A 17,361-nucleotide genomic window follows, 5' to 3' on the forward strand; every position below is an offset into this window, starting at 1 on the left:
TAAAGAATAGAATTAGAATAGAGAGTGCTAGAGTTAGAGGGTCAAATAAAGATGGAAGAGATGTGTTTTTAGCCGATTCTTGAAGATGGCTAAGGACTCAGCTGTTCGGACTGAGTTGGGCAGGTCATTCCACCTGGAGGGAACATTTAATTTAAAAGTCAGTGAAAGTGATTTTGTGCCTCTTTGGGATGGCACAATAAAGCGCCGTTCACTTGCAGAACGCAAGCTTCTAGAGGGCACATAACTCTGAAGTAGGGCTGCACGATTTTGTAGGCAAACATTAATGCCTTGAATTTTATGCGAACTGATGTGTAATTTATTTTTGTAGAGGCCATGTGGATATGTTATGTCACATTCTGTCTTGAGAGATATAAGAGGAAGACAAACGTCACTCAACTCAAGGAAAAGGTGATAAACCAGTTTTTTTTTTTTTTGTCTTGATCAGAATAGCATAGCAGGACTTACTGTATTTGGGAAGTTTGATTTCTTATATTAAACCATATTTACAAAAAAGGTGGCAACTTTTATAACCTGAATATTAGGCATCTTCCCCCTGCAAATTAAAGGCATATGGAACATTAGTTATTTTTAACAACTGGTTACGTCATCAGGCTAAACAATAGCCAAAGCTAAAAGATCTCACCCGTTACCATTGAAATCTGTGTCTCATCTTAAGTTAGTTTTATTTTATATATTTTTAAATAGTTTATTAATACCAAGCTCTGTTCAAATTCAAAATCAAGTTTTGTTTTGTTTTTTCTCAGTTTTATTATCTGTCTGCGGATACTAATACTAACATTTTTGCTTTCTTATAGAAAAGTGTATTTGTTGATTTATTGGTTTCTGGGTGATTTTAATCTAAGTCAGATTGACATATATTGTTTGACTGTTCATTTTTTCAGAGAAAGGAACGATTACTCCGAGTCTTACAGAGTACTCATGATGCCAAGCTTTTGCAAGAGACATTCTACAAGAACTGGGTAATGTTCACTGTTAACATTGGAATCTCATTGCAAAATCTCCTCCTTACACACCTTATGCAGCACTTGATTAAAATGGTGCTGCTGTAGTAATATAGGCCACTTTCTATCGCCTCAAAAAACAGCTACAGGTCCTGTTGTCGTCAGGGGATACAGTATCTGCTACCCAGGTCGCCATCACAGCCACCCAGCGCTTCAGCCAATCAGTGGAGATGTGGAGCTTCAGCCTCCAGACATTGGTCCATCTGGAGAGCACAGAGGCGGGACATCTATTCCAGGAAGCCCTTAAACACGTGAATCCCAAGGTAGCAGTTGTGCCACAGCTGCCTCTAAGTGGGACATCTTCTAAGAGCAGATTTGCCCTAATTTGTCCACTTGAACAAATGAACTACTTCTGAAGGCTTTTCTTTAAAAAAATATTTTAATAATAATTGGATAACAGTACTATAGTTACATTTCTGTTCTGACTCTCGCACACTTTTCAAAACTTTTCTTCTTTTCTTTGTCCTCCTCCACCCCCTCCTTCATCAACTCATACTGCTGATGACTTTGCAATATTCTTCATAAATAAAACAAGAACCATCAGTGACCAGTTCTCCACACCACAAACTGACAAAAACTTCATAACCATAAATACTCATTCTCTCTCCTCCTCTCCACTCTCGGAGGCAGACATTTCTAAACTTATCTTTTCCAATCATCCTACTACCTTTCCGCTTGATCCTATCCTCACTCACCTCCTTCAGGCCATTTCTTCTTCAGTTATACCTGCGCTCACTCACATTATCAACACCTCTCTTCACTCTGGTACATTTCCCACAGCATTCAAGCAGGCTCGGGTAACCCCACTGCTTAAGAAAACCTCTCTAAATCCAGCACTTTTAGAAAACTACAGACCGATATCCCTTCTTCCGTTAATTGCAAAGACACTTGAGCGAGTTGTATTCAACCAACTATCTGTTTCTTGCACAGAACAACCTCATGGACAGCAACCAATCTGGCTTCAAAAGCGGCCACTCAACTGAGACTGCCGCTTTTCCTATCATTGCTATGCTGATGACACTCAACTCTTACTTCTCATTTCAACCAAATGATCCGACAGTAGCTGTTCGCATTGCAGCCTGTCTGACAGACATTTCTGGCTGGATGAAGGATCATCACCTTCAACTCAACCTTGCTAAGACAGAACTGTTTGTGGTCTCAGCCAGTCCAGCACTTCATCACAACCTCTCTATACAGCTAGGTTCGTCAACCATAACTCCTTCCAGGACAGCCAGGAACCTTGGAGTTGTGATGGATGATAGGAACCTTTGTTGGTTGTGATGGTCCGTTAAGCTTCACAGACCATATTGCTACAATGGCCCGGTCCTGCAGGTTTGCCTTATACAACATTAGGAAGATTAGACCCTTCCTAACAGAGCAGACCGCACAACTCCTTGTCCAAACTTTTGTTCTCTCCAGGCTGGACAATTGTAATGCTCTCTTGGCGGGCCTTCCTGCATGTACTATCAAGCCTCTGCAATTGATCCAGAATGCAGCAGCCAAAGTGGTCTTCAACGAGCCGAAGAAAGCTCACGTAACCCCTCTCTTCATTAGCTTGCACTGGCTACCAGTAGCCGCTTGCATCAAATTCAAGGTACTGATGTTTGCCTACAAGACAACCACTGGCGCTGCACCAATATACCTAAACTCGCTAGTTCAGACCTACGCGCCCTCCAGAAGCTTGCGTTCTGCAAGTAAACGATGCCTCATGGTGCCATCCCAAAGAGGCACAAAATCACTCATCTCAATCCGAGCAGCTGAGTCTTTAGCCATTTTCAAAAAATATCTAAAGACACTTCTTTTTCGCCATCACCTGACCAATTAATACTAGCACCTACCTATTCTATTCTATTTTATTCCATTCGGTCTAATTTATTTATATAAAGAAAGAGAAAAAAACACCTTGCTATGTGCACTGTGCTAGACTGAGACTTGTCACAGCACTTGTTTATTGTTGCTCTCTCATTGGTCTGATTGCGTCTACTTTGTAAGTCGCAGAATAAATTGATATTTTGGATAAAAGCGTAAATTTATGTACTTACATTAATGACTTCCATTGCTTTTAAGACATACAGTTTTATCAGTTAATGCATTCCCTGGGAATTGAACTCCTGACCTTGGTGTTGCTAGCACCATGCTCTATGGCTTCAGCTACAAGAATTCCTACATATAACTGTAGTTAAGCCTCTGCTCAGTTCTGTCCTCAGTGCTCTTTGTAAACCAGCTAGTGTGCTGGATTATGAAGCCTGTAGTTACATAACCCGGCAAAGAGGCCGTTATCCAACCACATGGGAACATGATGCTATATGTCCAATATCCGCATGCATAATTGTCCTGTTTCATTTCTCGGTCCTTCATATCTTTGTGTTTGTTTTGTCCAAACAATATGGTTCTGTCAGTTTCTTGTGGAATTAGAGATATTAAGGGAGAAAAGTGAAGGAACCCATTACTGTAATGAAATGTAATATAATACGATGAGGTCCAAATCCTTGTAGCAGTAGTGCAAATGCTCTTGTTTTCATGAATTATATTATCAGCACGACAATTGTACATGAATTTCAGAATTTCTTTGACAGTGTAAAGCATAAATGTTCAAAATGTTCAAAAATGTGCAAAACCTGATGATCCAATTTGAGAATGTTCCAAAGAACATCTTTTGTACTTCACTGAAAGAAAGGAAATTTACTTGAATTGTACAAATGAGTTCCAAGAGTCAAATGTCACAAATTTGCTTATATATATATATATATAGAAGTTTATTTGCAAAAACAGATAACTCAGTTTTTTTTTTTTTTTAAGGTTTTTATTATGTTTTTATTGTTGTTTCGTTAGTATTTTTAGTTATTTTTTTACCTAATCAAAATAACCCAACTGCAGTTTGATTAATTGGAAGGCATAATGAAAAAACATGATTTTGGAAAATTTTTAAAAATTGTTATGTTTTTGAAAATGAACTCTTCATATATTAATATTAATTTTTATTTTCACTTTTCATTGAAACCTTAATATATTTTCAGTGTGGTATAGGGAGTTTGAACCCAAAGATATATTTAATAATCAGTCTATAATATGTTCTACAGGAAAGTCTGCCATTATGGCAGCTGCAGGCAGATTGGAGCATGACCTCACAGATACCAGAGGACACAGAGACCTTTTTTCAGGTGAGACATGACTTTGCGTAGTGTTTCCTCTAAAACTCATCCAAGACCAATTGATTATGGTTGATATAAAGGCAATCAGATTGATTAATTTGAATTCTAATGTAGTTAATGTATAAAATGTATTTAAATTGCTCCTGAACCTGTACTTGCAGAAAGGGCTTCTGTCTCCAGTACCTGCAGTGTCATCTGCCATGAAGGAAAAATACCTTGAATGGTCATATAAAACTGGTGGTTACAAAAGGGCTAGAAAAACATTCACAAGGTACACATCAAATAAAGCTGTGCTCTATGGTGGGGCCTGAAAGGCTGAAGCCACTAGTAAAAATATTTATTATTTTGCATTGTTCTTATTTAAAATAATTGTTTTACAAATACTGAAACGTTATTTTCAGTTAGTTTTTTTTTTACTTTTTGGACACCACTGTATATCTACAAATAAGGCAAGCAATTTAAAAACAACCTCTTCTCTTGGGTTTCAGCTTACATGAACACAGACCCTTCACTAAGACATTCTTCATGAAGATGATTGAGATTGAAAAAGAGCAGGTAAAAGCGATGTAGCACCTGGTGACAGGTATGGGATGATATTAGACTCTAAATGATTAATAGATGCACGCACAATTATCCATGTACTGCATAAATTGTATGCATGTATCTTACTAACCACAAACAAATGCCTTTCAATTTGAGTATGTGGAATTCGGGATTAAATGATTGTGCAGCGATTTGTACAAATACAGACCTGTTTGTGAATAAAAATCTTCTGTTCTGCATTAATATATCATAAATTGCTCATGCAAAAATCTGTGCATAAGTGGATCAGGTGACACGCGTGCATTAATTGACGTCTAGTTCGAGTCGATCTTGTTCGGTTCATGCCATCTAGTGGTCACTGATTTTCTTTGTAATTTTGCCAAACAAGAACTTCGTGATGGTACCTTGGTTTTTTCTTTCTTTCTGTAATTCAACGGCAGGTTGTCAATTATTCCTTCCTTGTAGGCTATTATTATTATGCAAAGATGAAGTTGACGATGCTGATTAGCCTTCTCTGCCGTATGAGAGAAATGCACCTTTCATATAGGCCTACAGCAGTGGTCACCAACCTTTTTAGGCCCAAGATCCCTGACCTCGGCCTTTATGAAAGACGAGATCTACCTATTGAAGAATTGATAGAAAAAGACATCCCAGATTGTACTTCAAATTTGAGGCCTTTTACTTAGTATTTTAATTAGTGATGCTCTGATCATAGCTGATTCAGAATTCAGATTTTCTTTCTTCTTTCTTTTTTTTTAACTAGCAAATTGGCTGATGCTGATACTGATATTTAAGCAAATTTATTTATTGGCTATTTGCTTTATAACAAACAAACTGGCTTCAAACAAAAATATCTAGCCATTTGAAATTAGAGGCAACCACTGCATTTTAATCACGATCTGCACGGGCAGTTGTTTTTGATTTGATTTAGATTAATTTAAGGATTTAAAACAAAAACAGAATGGTCTGACTTTAGGTGTTATTTATTTATTTGCTACATAAAACATCTGCACGAAACAAAAACAGCAGGTCTGAATGAGACGCACTCTCTGACAGCAGGTGGCGCCTATGAACAGGGTTGCCAGGTTTTCGCAATAAAACTAGACCAATCGCGTTTCGAGGGGGTTCCCCTGTCCATTCTGGGGGTAAAATACACGTTTTTCGGAGGGGATCTTCCAGTAAAATTCGCATTCCAGGGGCTAAATATCACGTTATTGGGGTCGCTTCAACCCGCGGACATGAACAACAACCCGCGGCAACAGTGTTAAAGTAGCCCAATTCCGCAATATAGCGTTTCCTTGTTTACAGCTGTAAACAAAGCAGAGTTGCGCTTTATACGGAGAAGAAAATGCCATTGCCATCGAAACTTTTCTCAAGACAGCTCCCTTCAGTGATACATTAATATAACCCCAGTAATGTAATGCATTTTTGTATTTATTTTACTGTTTTTTTTCGGGATCTACTGGGACAGTAATAAAGATCGCGATCGACGGGTTGGCGACCACTGGCCTACAGCATTGCAAACGCTGCAGCCTGTTCATTATCAGAATAAAATACAGTCAACCAAACATATAGATACACTATAGAATCTATGTCCAAACTCGGTCCTGGAGGGCCGGTGTCCTGCAGAGTTTAGCTTCAACTTGCCTCAGCACACCTGCCAGGATGTTTCTGGTATGCCTAGTAAGACCTTGATTAGCTAGTTCAGGTGTGTTCAATTGGGGTTGGAGCTAAAAGGTGTGTTTAATTGGGGTTGGAGCTAAACTCTGCAGGACACCGGCCTACCAGGACCGAGTTTGGACAGCCCTGCTATAAAATCTAGATACACTGGTTAATTAAAACAGCCTGTAGGGGGAAGTCGTGGCCTAATGGTTAGAGAGTCGGACTTAACCCAAAGGTTAGGTGGGGGGAGTGAATGTACAGCCCTCTCTCCCACCTTCAATACCATGACTGAGGTGCTCTTGAGCAAAGCACCAAACCCCCAACTGCTCCCCAGGCGCCGCAGCAAAAATGGCTGCCCACTGCTCCGGGTGTGTGTTCACGGTGTGTGCGAGTTGACTGCTGTGTGTGTGCACTTTGGATGGGATAAATGCAGAGCACTAATTCCAAGTATGGGTCACCATACTTGGCCACATGTCACGTCACTTTAGTACAATCCGTGCCGTTCAGCCTAAGCTCGGGCCAAGCACATATTTGCTCATGTGAAGAGGATAATTTTTCATGTGAAGAAGACCATGATTTTTTTTTTTTTTTTGGAAACCAGAAAAATGTAGAAATAAAATATTGAGAATAAAAATAATTAAATTTTGAGAATGAAGTCGTTCATCAGCATCGTCAACTTAATCTTTGCAGACACTCACTCAGAAAACAGTTTAGTAATAAGTCGCCTAAATAAAATATGTTCTAGCTATTTATGCGATCCGCTTGAGCGCGGAATAGGCTATAGCCTATAAAACGCTAAATGTATGCAGTACATGGATAATTGTGCGTGCATCTATTAATCATTTTGAGTCTAATATCATCCCATAGACAGGTGTCTAAAATATTTAGCAACCAGCAGACATGTGTATATAAACACGTACAGTGTGTTACTGATTTGTATTATTCTCTCAGGAGACACCAAAGATGAGTAACCTGAGAGACTACTATGAGCGAGCGCTTCGTGAATTCGGTTACTCAGATGAAGGTGAGTGTGATTCAGTGCTTTTAGCCTTTAAAGAGGCAACTCTCTTTCATACTTTGAGTAGTGTAAGGTCCACACACTTGGCCCAAGGAAGGTATCCAGTGGTGGATGAAGGTCACTTGCGTGTTCGGTCTTTTCAGCGCGCAGAGTTATTCAATTTAGGTTTAACTCAAATCTGACTCCATTTTATTATCTAATCTGACTCCATTTTAGTATTACCTCGAATTTAGGTTGAAAGGCAAATTGGTTGTTTGTCGGTCTCTAATTATTCTGACATTTGATAATTCTAGTTAACTCTTTACTCTGTATTTTCTCGTTCATTAAGAATCTATGTTATTTAGGATGCCTCACGGCGGCCGCTATGCGTGGGCTCCACGATCACAAAACTCGCCAGTCTGATCCTTATCCAGAGGTTTGTGGCTAATACTATTTAATATACCTTAAATAGTAGGTCTGTTTAGCCCCCCACAGTTACCCATGTAATACTCAAACATTAATCAGCGGTTCTTCTAGAACCCCTTGTCTAGACCCCGACAGTTAATATAACATTATACTATTGACCATTCTGAGTGAATCCAGTGGAGGGAGCAGATGAAAAGGCACTGATGCATATGTGTGAGAGGCGTTTCCTGCACCACCCCTCTGTGGGGTGTCTTGAAGATGCCACTGTATTGTCTGTTTCTCAGGAGATCAAAATATCTGAGTTTCTTTTATCCTTACAGTAGTATATTTCTCTGAATTTGTCAATAATTTGATGTCTTAGATCTCTGGATGGAATACATCAAGGAAGAGCTGGGAAGCCACGGAAACCCAGAGAACTGTGGGAAGCTCCACTGGAGGGCTGTTAAGACCCTGGAGGGCGAAAGTGTTGAGCACTTTACCACGAAGTACACACTTCTGCAGACTGGGCACATGTAAAACCAGTATGAATCTTCAATGTGTTTTCTGTGTTGTTCATATTTGGACCACAAACTGGCTTCAGTGATTTCGCTTTGAAAAGCCCAATTTCCCGATCCTTCTGAAGTTTTTCAAACATGCTGGTGCGTAGACATTTGCACTGTTCTGTTGTTCCAGTAATAAACATTTTATGACATTGTCTTTGTTAAAGAAATGCTTTACATTGAATTTTAAGAGATCCTCACTTAGAACAGCACACCAAATAAAACAAAAGTTCAATTCAAACGTAGTACAATGGAGAAATGCTTTAGTAGGTAGCATAGCATCAATTCAAAGTCAAAATACTCTGACTTTTCTTTTGCATTATAAAGATAGACATTCGTTTTGCTGACAGAACAGGTGTAACATTTTAATGGTAGTTTTTTTGCCCCAGGAGAAAACGTTTCTGAGGAAACATGGTAAAAGTAAAAATGATAACCTATAAAACACAATGGTGCATTAACCGATGAACTTTAACATGAAACCAAATTAAAAACCCATCTACATATAGTAGTAGTTAATACACTGATAACATTGTCAAGTTGACTACATCAGATACCTTTAGTGATTAAGGCCACTTTAAGTTCTCAATCAAGTTGTAAAATCAAGAATTTAATCAAGTCATTGATGCCTCTCATTAACCATAATGTTAAGAAATAAGCTGAGATGTCATAGGTTAACATAATAAATAAATTACATTATGCTTAGTCATTGCCAAGTTGAATGTTTTGTTAAAAGTAACCAAGACACACAAGCTGACTCCACTGATGATAGCAGCAAACAGGCTGAAAAGCCTGCTGATCCAGTAGTTGTTTTGTGTTTGTTCAGCTGTCACCAAGCTTTGTGTAAAGAACCGTGGACAGGTTGCATCTCTGAATCTTTCCTCTGTGGTAGCCATCAGTGACCTTAAAAGTCCATTATAAGACATGGTGGAAGACTACTTTTAATTTAGAGATACGCTTATTTTGGTTTACCAGATTACTATGAATCACATCAACCCAGATAATACAGTAGTGAAATTTTAACAGAATTAGAAACTAATAAAGTTTAGTAAATAATCAATTAGGTAAAAGTCAGACATGTTAAAATCCCTTTAAAATGAATTGAACAAAGCTTGGCATCAACATGGTTCCAGAATTCCCTCTGATGTCACCGATGTAGTCTTGCATACAAAAAAAAAAGGCTGAAATCCTGGGTCAGTGCTTCCTTAACAGAATGTAGGTGAAGAGGGCCACAAGTCCAGCAGAGAGCAGGCCAATGACACACTGGTGGATGGTTAAAGCACTCTCCAGTGAGTGAATGCGCTCTTCCATGGCACTGGTGTGGATGTAGTCATAGATTGAGGCCCCGATGCTCCACACCGCCCAGACTGCATCCACCAACGCCTTCATTGTGGGAGACACCATTCAGTGTGTGGCTGCCCCACAGTGTGGGATCCTCACAGCAGCCCTCACTCACCCCACCCCCACTATGGGACAGAGAATAGAGAGTAGAATTGGTACAGCATTCTGAAAGCCTGAGGAGCAAGTAGTATTGACAGAAGACAGTATAAGCTTGACCAACGTGACCTTTAAAAAAAAAAAAAGTTTATAAAAAGTGGGCATGGTAAAATTAAAATATGCCCTCAAACTAAAGTAGTAACACTGTCTGGGAATAATGTACATACTTATATATACAATGTCCATACATATGTGACCCTGGACCACAAAACCAGTCATAAGTCGCACGGGTATATTTGTAGCAACAGCCGATTTTGATTTTTTTTTAATTATTATTTTCAAATAGTTGTATCTCAGCCAAATATTGTCCTATCCTAACAAACCATACATCAATGGAAAGCTTATTTATTCAGACTATGTAGAAATATCAATTAAAAAAAAAAAAGTATCCTTATGACTGGTTTTGTGGTCCAGGGTCACATATACATTTAATGTTCTATGCATCATCTATTGGAATATTTTTTATTGTAATATCTTGTTTGGTTCTACAACAAATTCTTCAGCATGTTAAAGGGATAGTTCTCCAAAAATGAAATTTCTGTTATCATTTAATCACGTCAACTTTTTCTGAACTATTTTCTTTCTTCTGCAGAACATAGAAGACATAGAAAGATATAGAAGAAAGAAATGTCTCCGTATATATGTATGTATTCATTCATGTTGTTGTTGTTGTTATTATTATTATTATGTCCATACATTGTAAGTCAATGGCCACCAACCTTTTTGGTTACCAACATTCTTTAAAATATCTTCTTTTGTGCTCCACAAAAGAAAACAAGTCATACAGGTGTGGAACAATGACATATTTGCATAATAACGCAATATGTAGTTTCTATTATGGAACACACAACACGCAGAATCTTCACTATCCCGTGGTGCCTACAGTAATACCTTTATTATTAAAAATGGAAAATAATCAAAACAATGCATGCGTTAGTATGAAGAATTACTCACAGGAAGCTCTAGGGCTTTCATACAAACTAAAAGAGATGTGCTGTTTTATATTAACGTATTTGCTTGTAATAGTGACGTTTTTTGTTACTGCATTGACCGGTCAAGTCTGCCCACCTATCACAGCCCTCATGTTTACATGTGTAATATAAGCATGGCATGACACAACAACAGCAAAAGTGCGACATTGGAGCACAATTCAAAAGCTTGTACCACTTCCGACTCAGTCATCAATTTTAAAGGCCATGAGGAGCTGTACAACAACTTTGGATTTACAGGCCATTACTGCTCAGTTCACTAGGCCCATCATATATCTCCCTATGGCTAAAAGCGCCATCTGTGCTGATTAAAATGCACTATGTGTGGGTTAGTATCAGACAGTTTCCGAAAGAAGTAAGATAACAGCATTTAGAGAATGATGTGAGAGAGATGAAAACAATCATCAGCTGACATCCCTGCTCGCACAAACAGCGTGATGAACAATGATGGAGACTCACCAGAGGATCGCCGATGTTAGCTGAATAACGAATGCAATGTGGATGGTCATTCGTACAGTTGAATATTTTGTGTAAATATACGGGCCGAATGACAGAAATCCTCTACCCGCCGCCTCGAGCCCGAAGCGGCTGCCGTGATGACGACATTATAAAGGGCGTGTCTTCCATTGAGAAGCTATTTCAATGAATTAAATTTTGTAAACAAAACGACAAATCTCTTTAAATACAATCTGGGAAAAACATAAACAACAGAGAACACGAAAAAAAAAATCTTTACAAACACAATATTGGTATTTAAATTTGCTTTTAAAATGTTTTTGTATAAATGATTTTATGTTCTTTTTATTTTACTTGTTATATAGGCCCGTAATATTTACCTATGCAACTACAGTCGTGGAAAATGTAAATTAATACCAGTGTTTACGAATGGTATATTAATGTGTATCCACAGGGGGCCGCTCCACACCGCAATGAGAGCCTTTAAAATGGGAATCCCAAATAATTGAAGAAAAAAGCATACATTTACAGTCTGTTGCCTAATGATAGGATAATTTCAGTTTTCAAAAGAGGCCTATAAAAACCAGAAATAAATGTAACACAATTTTTAAATGGTGTTACACAGACATTCAATTTAAACACTTAACAGACTTTAGAGGCGACATAAATGTAATAATGATGGATTTTTCTAATTATATATTAAGTAAAGGCACTAAAAAATGTGTTAATATATAGTTAATTAATTTCTTTATTTTTATAAAATGCCACTAAATCAGTAAATGTTTTGATAGCACATAAAGGACTTGATTTATTATGACAGGTCCAGTGCATTTATCATCGGTTCTACAGAGGATCTTGAAATAGCCAGGCTATGCAGTCACACAACGATCCAATTTTGGGAGGTCCCGGGCGCGGATATACACATCCTATACTACGATGAATATTGGCTTATGAATATTAATTAGTTTGAGTGACGCCTACCCAGTAGATCAAACCAGCAACCGGTTTAACTAAAGAGTAACCAAAGATTAAAAATTAATTAGGGTAGCCTACGTGAATGGACACTGAATGGTTACTAAGCAACGTGAGCCTGTCTTAATTAATATTCATAAGCTAAGCCTTCGCCATAGTAGGCTTTTCTGATTCTGGTCCCAGACACAATTTATTCCGCATGTGGTCAAAGGAACCAGTCGGTGGCGCTTCAGCGCAACATGTACAAATATGATATGTCTACAGCAGCCAGATGGATAATTCATTAATAACGAGCACATGGGGTCGCTCTGGCTAAAACGGCATACATGGAGAATTTCAAAAGACTTGCTGCGCATTAACGAGTCTCACTGTTCCACCGCGTGTTATTGACTTTTTCCCTTCGTCCACTTTTGCGCAAAGGGAGAGTGTTGTAAGTGGTCCCTGTGGATATACTGTGTCTTCATGAGGAGTTGAGCGCAAATAAGGGGGCGGGTGATGATAATGTGTGAAGAGTGGCAGCAACTTCTCACTGCACGGCAACATTTTCCGTTCTTCTTCAGGCGATATGCCCTTTCTTTCTAAAGAAGCTCCAAGGAGGAAGGCTGGTGGTGGACATGGTGAAAATGACAGCTAAAAAGTGGGACCCTGGCGGTTGGATAGGCTCGCGCGCTCTTCACTGGACGCGTCGTGTCGTTATTTCTCATGTCATAGGCGCTGGGATGATCGCGTTTCCGAGATATGCCGATGGTCTATTGCAAATGTCATAGATTAACGCAGACTAACACACTTTTAACGCACGATCACGCAACCTGAGGCAAAATTCAGCAACAACTGAGAGTGTGTCAGAGGCTGGGTCTTTGCGGGCAAGGTGAGTTTTCCTTTTATTCAACTGGCCTACAAAGTCCCAGTTTTCGGCCCATGTGACCATCTCTGTCAATTGACCGTGTTTGTGTGTGTGTAGTGGAGTTTATATCTAGTATTGATAATAATAAAGTACTGAAATAGAACACAACAGAATAGAATAGTTAAAGATTCTGTTCTATTCTTTGATAATGGGATCATTGATAACATAAAAATTTTTAATTTCCGTTCTTCAAACTTAAAAAAAAAAAACTTTCTTAAACCTTTCATTTTTTATTGATGATTTAAATGCAGAATTATTTATGTACTTAAAATATTTGATATATGAAAAAAAATGTGATGTAGGCTATGTATTCTTAAGTACTACATATTACTACAGCCTAATTAAACTAATATAATTAAATACATATAGGCTGAAAAATCTGAAATTATCTTTAGTCATCATAAGTATTTTACAGTATCTGTTAGCTTTAACAAAAAGTTGTGTGTAGTTAAAAGAAAGAAAGAAAGAGAAAAAATAAAAATGATTGATACAAAAGATTATTTGATACAAAAGATTATTACTGGTTTAGGCTTGTATCAGCCAATTATTTTGTGAACTTGCATAATTTTATTATGAATGTTCAAATTAAATATATGATACACTTTTGTTAAGAATTTAGTTATGAGTAGTTGTTTTTCATTATAAAACTTAGGTGTTGTATTATTTAATATTTTTACTTTGGTTATTTTTATTTATTTATTTATTTATTTTTTAAGTAGAACTATTTGTGAATATTGAAGTGGTATGTCAGATATATATACTTACAATCAAAACATAGGCTAGAACATATAAAAATACAAACAAATTGGAATTTAGGAATTTAGGCATTTTTCTTTACTTAAAATAACTTACAAGAACAGCACCTTTTTGTAACACAAAGAGTAAAGTAAAGATTTTTAAATTAATAGACTCGAACACAAAATAAAAGTCTGGTTTTGAGTGCCTGAAAGTAAGATTCTGAGTTCAAGGACAACAAGATATCAAAAAGATGTCAAAAAGCAAAAATATAAACTTCATTAGTTTCTGTGAAATGAAAAGTATGTCAGTTCTCATTAAAGATTTTACTGTATAGGGAGTGGCAGAGGCAGGTTAGCTGTGTTAGCGTGTGTATAAATTCTGGGATAGTTACCAAGCATGTCTGATACATATTTTTACATAATTTGTCATATTAAGCAGTTCTCAAAGCTGCCTGCCAATAGTTTCCCAAAGGATTTGTATATTGTTCTGGCTCAGTCACACATCTTGACAGTTGCAAAAGCCTGTAATCATTGTAAACTAACCTCTTCCAATGCAGCACATGCAAAGCATGGAATTATAATGAATTGTATATTTAAAAGTTATTTCATTAGATGTTACAAGATGAGTTCCTATTCAGATACCATAAAATATCTAATTTGCTATATTTTAACTTAGCACCTAATATAGGAATTAAAAGCGAGCATTTAAAAATACCCATAATATATTCATACTATACAGGTTAAAACATACATTGGTTTTACCAATTATTTCACAAAAATGTAATCTTTAAATTTCATATTTACTTATTTTCACATTTACCAATGATTAGCAAGTCGTTTTATCGTTTTACCAGACCGTTTCTCAGGAGTTTGCATAAAGTTTTGACTTCTGCTTTGACTTCTATTAATATTATAATATTTTATTTGCATAATTTGATTGTAACAAGCAAGTTATGTACTGTGAAAAATCTGCCTGAATGATCAAGAGGTGTTGTAATTTGTAAATGACAGTTGCTGTAAACCACTGAAAACCGCTTTGTGTTCAGTTAAAAAACACAGTTTGTCATTTAAAATAGTTTAGCCATTTAATGCATTCTAATAATAAGGGTCTGACATTATGGTTGGCCCTTGTTCAGGGAGAGGAGGGATATTATAGTCCAGACTGACCTTTACTTTGGGCTTTAGTTTGAGTCTTTAGAGCCATGGTATAAACCTTAAATATTTCTTGAACAGCAGGCAGATGCCGGACAAAGAAACTGTGAATAAGTCAGCAAGAAAAGTGAGGGACTTTTAGGGGCAGCTGTGTTATACTGACCCAGTCATAATGCCCCTAAAAATCCTTATTGCTCTTGCAATGCTCAGCTATTAACGGCTCTTAAATCAGTCCTAACATAACAGCTCCCACAGGATCTGTAATATAGTGATTAGCCCCAAAATGTGCTTTCCTTATAGACATCATCCTTTAGAGAAGAGTGTTTACAGAATCTGAGGTGGTTACGTTTCAGGTACTAAACATGTTCTTATGCAGTAAAATCCAGATCCCAGTGCTTGAGATCTGTTGCGCATTCAAATCAGTAACTCTTATGTCAAATATATCTGCTTCTCTCATTCACTGCGCATTTTGACATCTTGGCATAGGGCCATCCGTTGTCTCCCAGGCAAGCAGTGAGGGGAATTTTTGATGTGAATGGGGGAATACCAATGCCGTTGCTCAGAATGTATGTTCATTTCTATCCGATTGTTCTCCTGCTAGTTTCACACAGGCAGAGAGAGAATGTGAATGACAGGTAGAAAGTGGCGGCAGCATAACGGAAACAGAAATAGTGAAAGAAGTAAGAAAGAAAAGAGACAAGGCAGCATGGTTGGAGCAAGAGAAAGAAAGCTAGCTGATGACTCAGGCTCATACGCTTCATATGTAGGGAGGGAGGGAGGGAGTGGGGGATGAGGAAGGGAGGGAGGGAGAAATGACTCATCAGAGCATGTGGAATCTCATATGGCTATCACAGGATCGAGGTTCTCTCTTCCTCCTCGCTGCCGCCTGCCTGTTCATGACTCTGTCTGAGGTAAGTGAAGACTGCCCACTCTGTCTGTCTCCAACCACAACCTCGTCCACAGGGACAGCAAATTGCAGTGCACAATGATCCTCGAGAGCTGCTGGGAAAAAAAAAAACATAACTTTGAACATCTTTGGATAAGACCATATTGGATGAGCTTATGTAGAACTGCATATGTTTTTATATACTATCTATGAACTCCAGAGCAAGGCCCCCGAAACACACGTACAGTGTTCCCAAAAATGATTTGGCCATAAGTGAATTTATGACAAAATTACTTGACCTTTTCTTTGAACCATTTTCACAGTTTTTGCAATGTCTATTAAGCAACTGAGTTATTATTGGCTGCATCCAAAATCTTGACTTGTTGCCTCTCTGCCCTATCAGGCAATGACTTTGTAGGCAGTGTTTGTGTGCGAAGGTGCGTAATGAAACTGATTTTGGACAGGCTTCTGATGCAGCATAATGGTCCGATGATCTACAACAAAACCGAGAGAGCTTTGGTGAGAAGTAAGCCAATACTTGATTACCACAATACTAATTTCTTGCTACAAATGAAATCAAAAGTTGACAAAGTCAGAAACATACATTTACAAATACCGCTTTTTTACTTTCAGACGCCATTTTCAGGGTGCGAACTACGGGGGAGCTAGAGGGAGCTCGGCTCCCCTTAACAAGACATGGGCTCCCCTGAAAACGGGATTTGTGAAATTTTGGGGGTCTCAAAAAATATTGACAATGTGTTATTTTGACGTGCAATTTCAGTTTTGTGTAATGTGATCATCGTGGATTATTATGTGTAAAATTGCAAAAATATCATTCATTCATGCATGACGGCGATTTAAACCTAATTCACTTCAATAAAGATAACTATACATGCTATTCTTGTCATGAGCATCAAGGTGTGGGGGCGCTGCGGTGCAAATTACACTCATGTTTAGTACATGTTAACTCAAAGATCCGTAGAAAAAATATAAACGCTCGAATCTGTGGTCGATTCTGTGTTAAGGTAAGGCATGTTATTCGCAAGTATGTGTTGTGGCTGGGTTGTTATAGGTCTGCCTGACTCTCGATGTCTTAGGCCTAACTGAACGGAGGAATTATGGTATTCTTCTGTAGCCTGACGACAAGTAACTTTAACCGTTGTTCATGTGAAATCAAAGACAGCCTGATGCTTTGTTTATAGACTATTTGTGGGTGGCTGTTTGTTGTTTCACCTATCAATTCGTGTCGATAAAGTATAATAGGGTAAATCCTGTATAGTGATTGATCCGATATAGTGCTTGCATAAAGCAAGTAGTGCATACACTTGTAGCTGTTATGTATCTTTGTAAGTCATTGTAAGCCCTCTTTTGAGGCACACGCAAGCGCACGAACCCCCTATGTGTGTGTGTGTGTGTGTGTGTGTGTATAT

General features: G+C 38.0%; 1 protein-coding gene and 1 long non-coding RNA gene across 2 annotated transcripts in view; one reads left to right on the forward strand and one right to left on the reverse strand.

The window, feature by feature from the left end:
* The window catches only part of LOC107710019 (U3 small nucleolar RNA-associated protein 6 homolog), a 12,349-nt gene extending 3,853 nt beyond the window's left edge, over nt 1–8,496 (forward strand). Inside the window, exons 13-19 of the mRNA XM_016514700.1 lie at nt 903–980; nt 1,106–1,285; nt 4,103–4,183; nt 4,336–4,445; nt 4,663–4,729; nt 7,331–7,403; nt 8,164–8,496. Coding sequence (XP_016370186.1) covers nt 903–980; nt 1,106–1,285; nt 4,103–4,183; nt 4,336–4,445; nt 4,663–4,729; nt 7,331–7,403; nt 8,164–8,318 — 744 coding nt within the window. The 3' untranslated portion in view covers nt 8,319–8,496. The remainder of the gene's footprint in view (nt 1–902; nt 981–1,105; nt 1,286–4,102; nt 4,184–4,335; nt 4,446–4,662; nt 4,730–7,330; nt 7,404–8,163) is intronic.
* On the reverse strand, nt 8,357–11,406 carry LOC107710020 (uncharacterized). Its single transcript, XR_001636547.1, has 2 exons — nt 11,284–11,406; nt 8,357–9,804 (listed from the first exon to the last, which is right to left on the reverse strand). It is a non-coding gene; the product is annotated as an uncharacterized LOC107710020 (long non-coding RNA).
* Between the last annotated feature and the right edge of the window lie 5,955 nt (nt 11,407–17,361).

The sequence above is a fragment of the Sinocyclocheilus rhinocerous genome, unplaced genomic scaffold (genome assembly GCF_001515625.1).
Source record: "Sinocyclocheilus rhinocerous isolate Xijiao unplaced genomic scaffold, SAMN03320098_v1.1 scaffold3614, whole genome shotgun sequence".
Taxonomy (NCBI): domain Eukaryota; kingdom Metazoa; phylum Chordata; class Actinopteri; order Cypriniformes; family Cyprinidae; genus Sinocyclocheilus; species Sinocyclocheilus rhinocerous.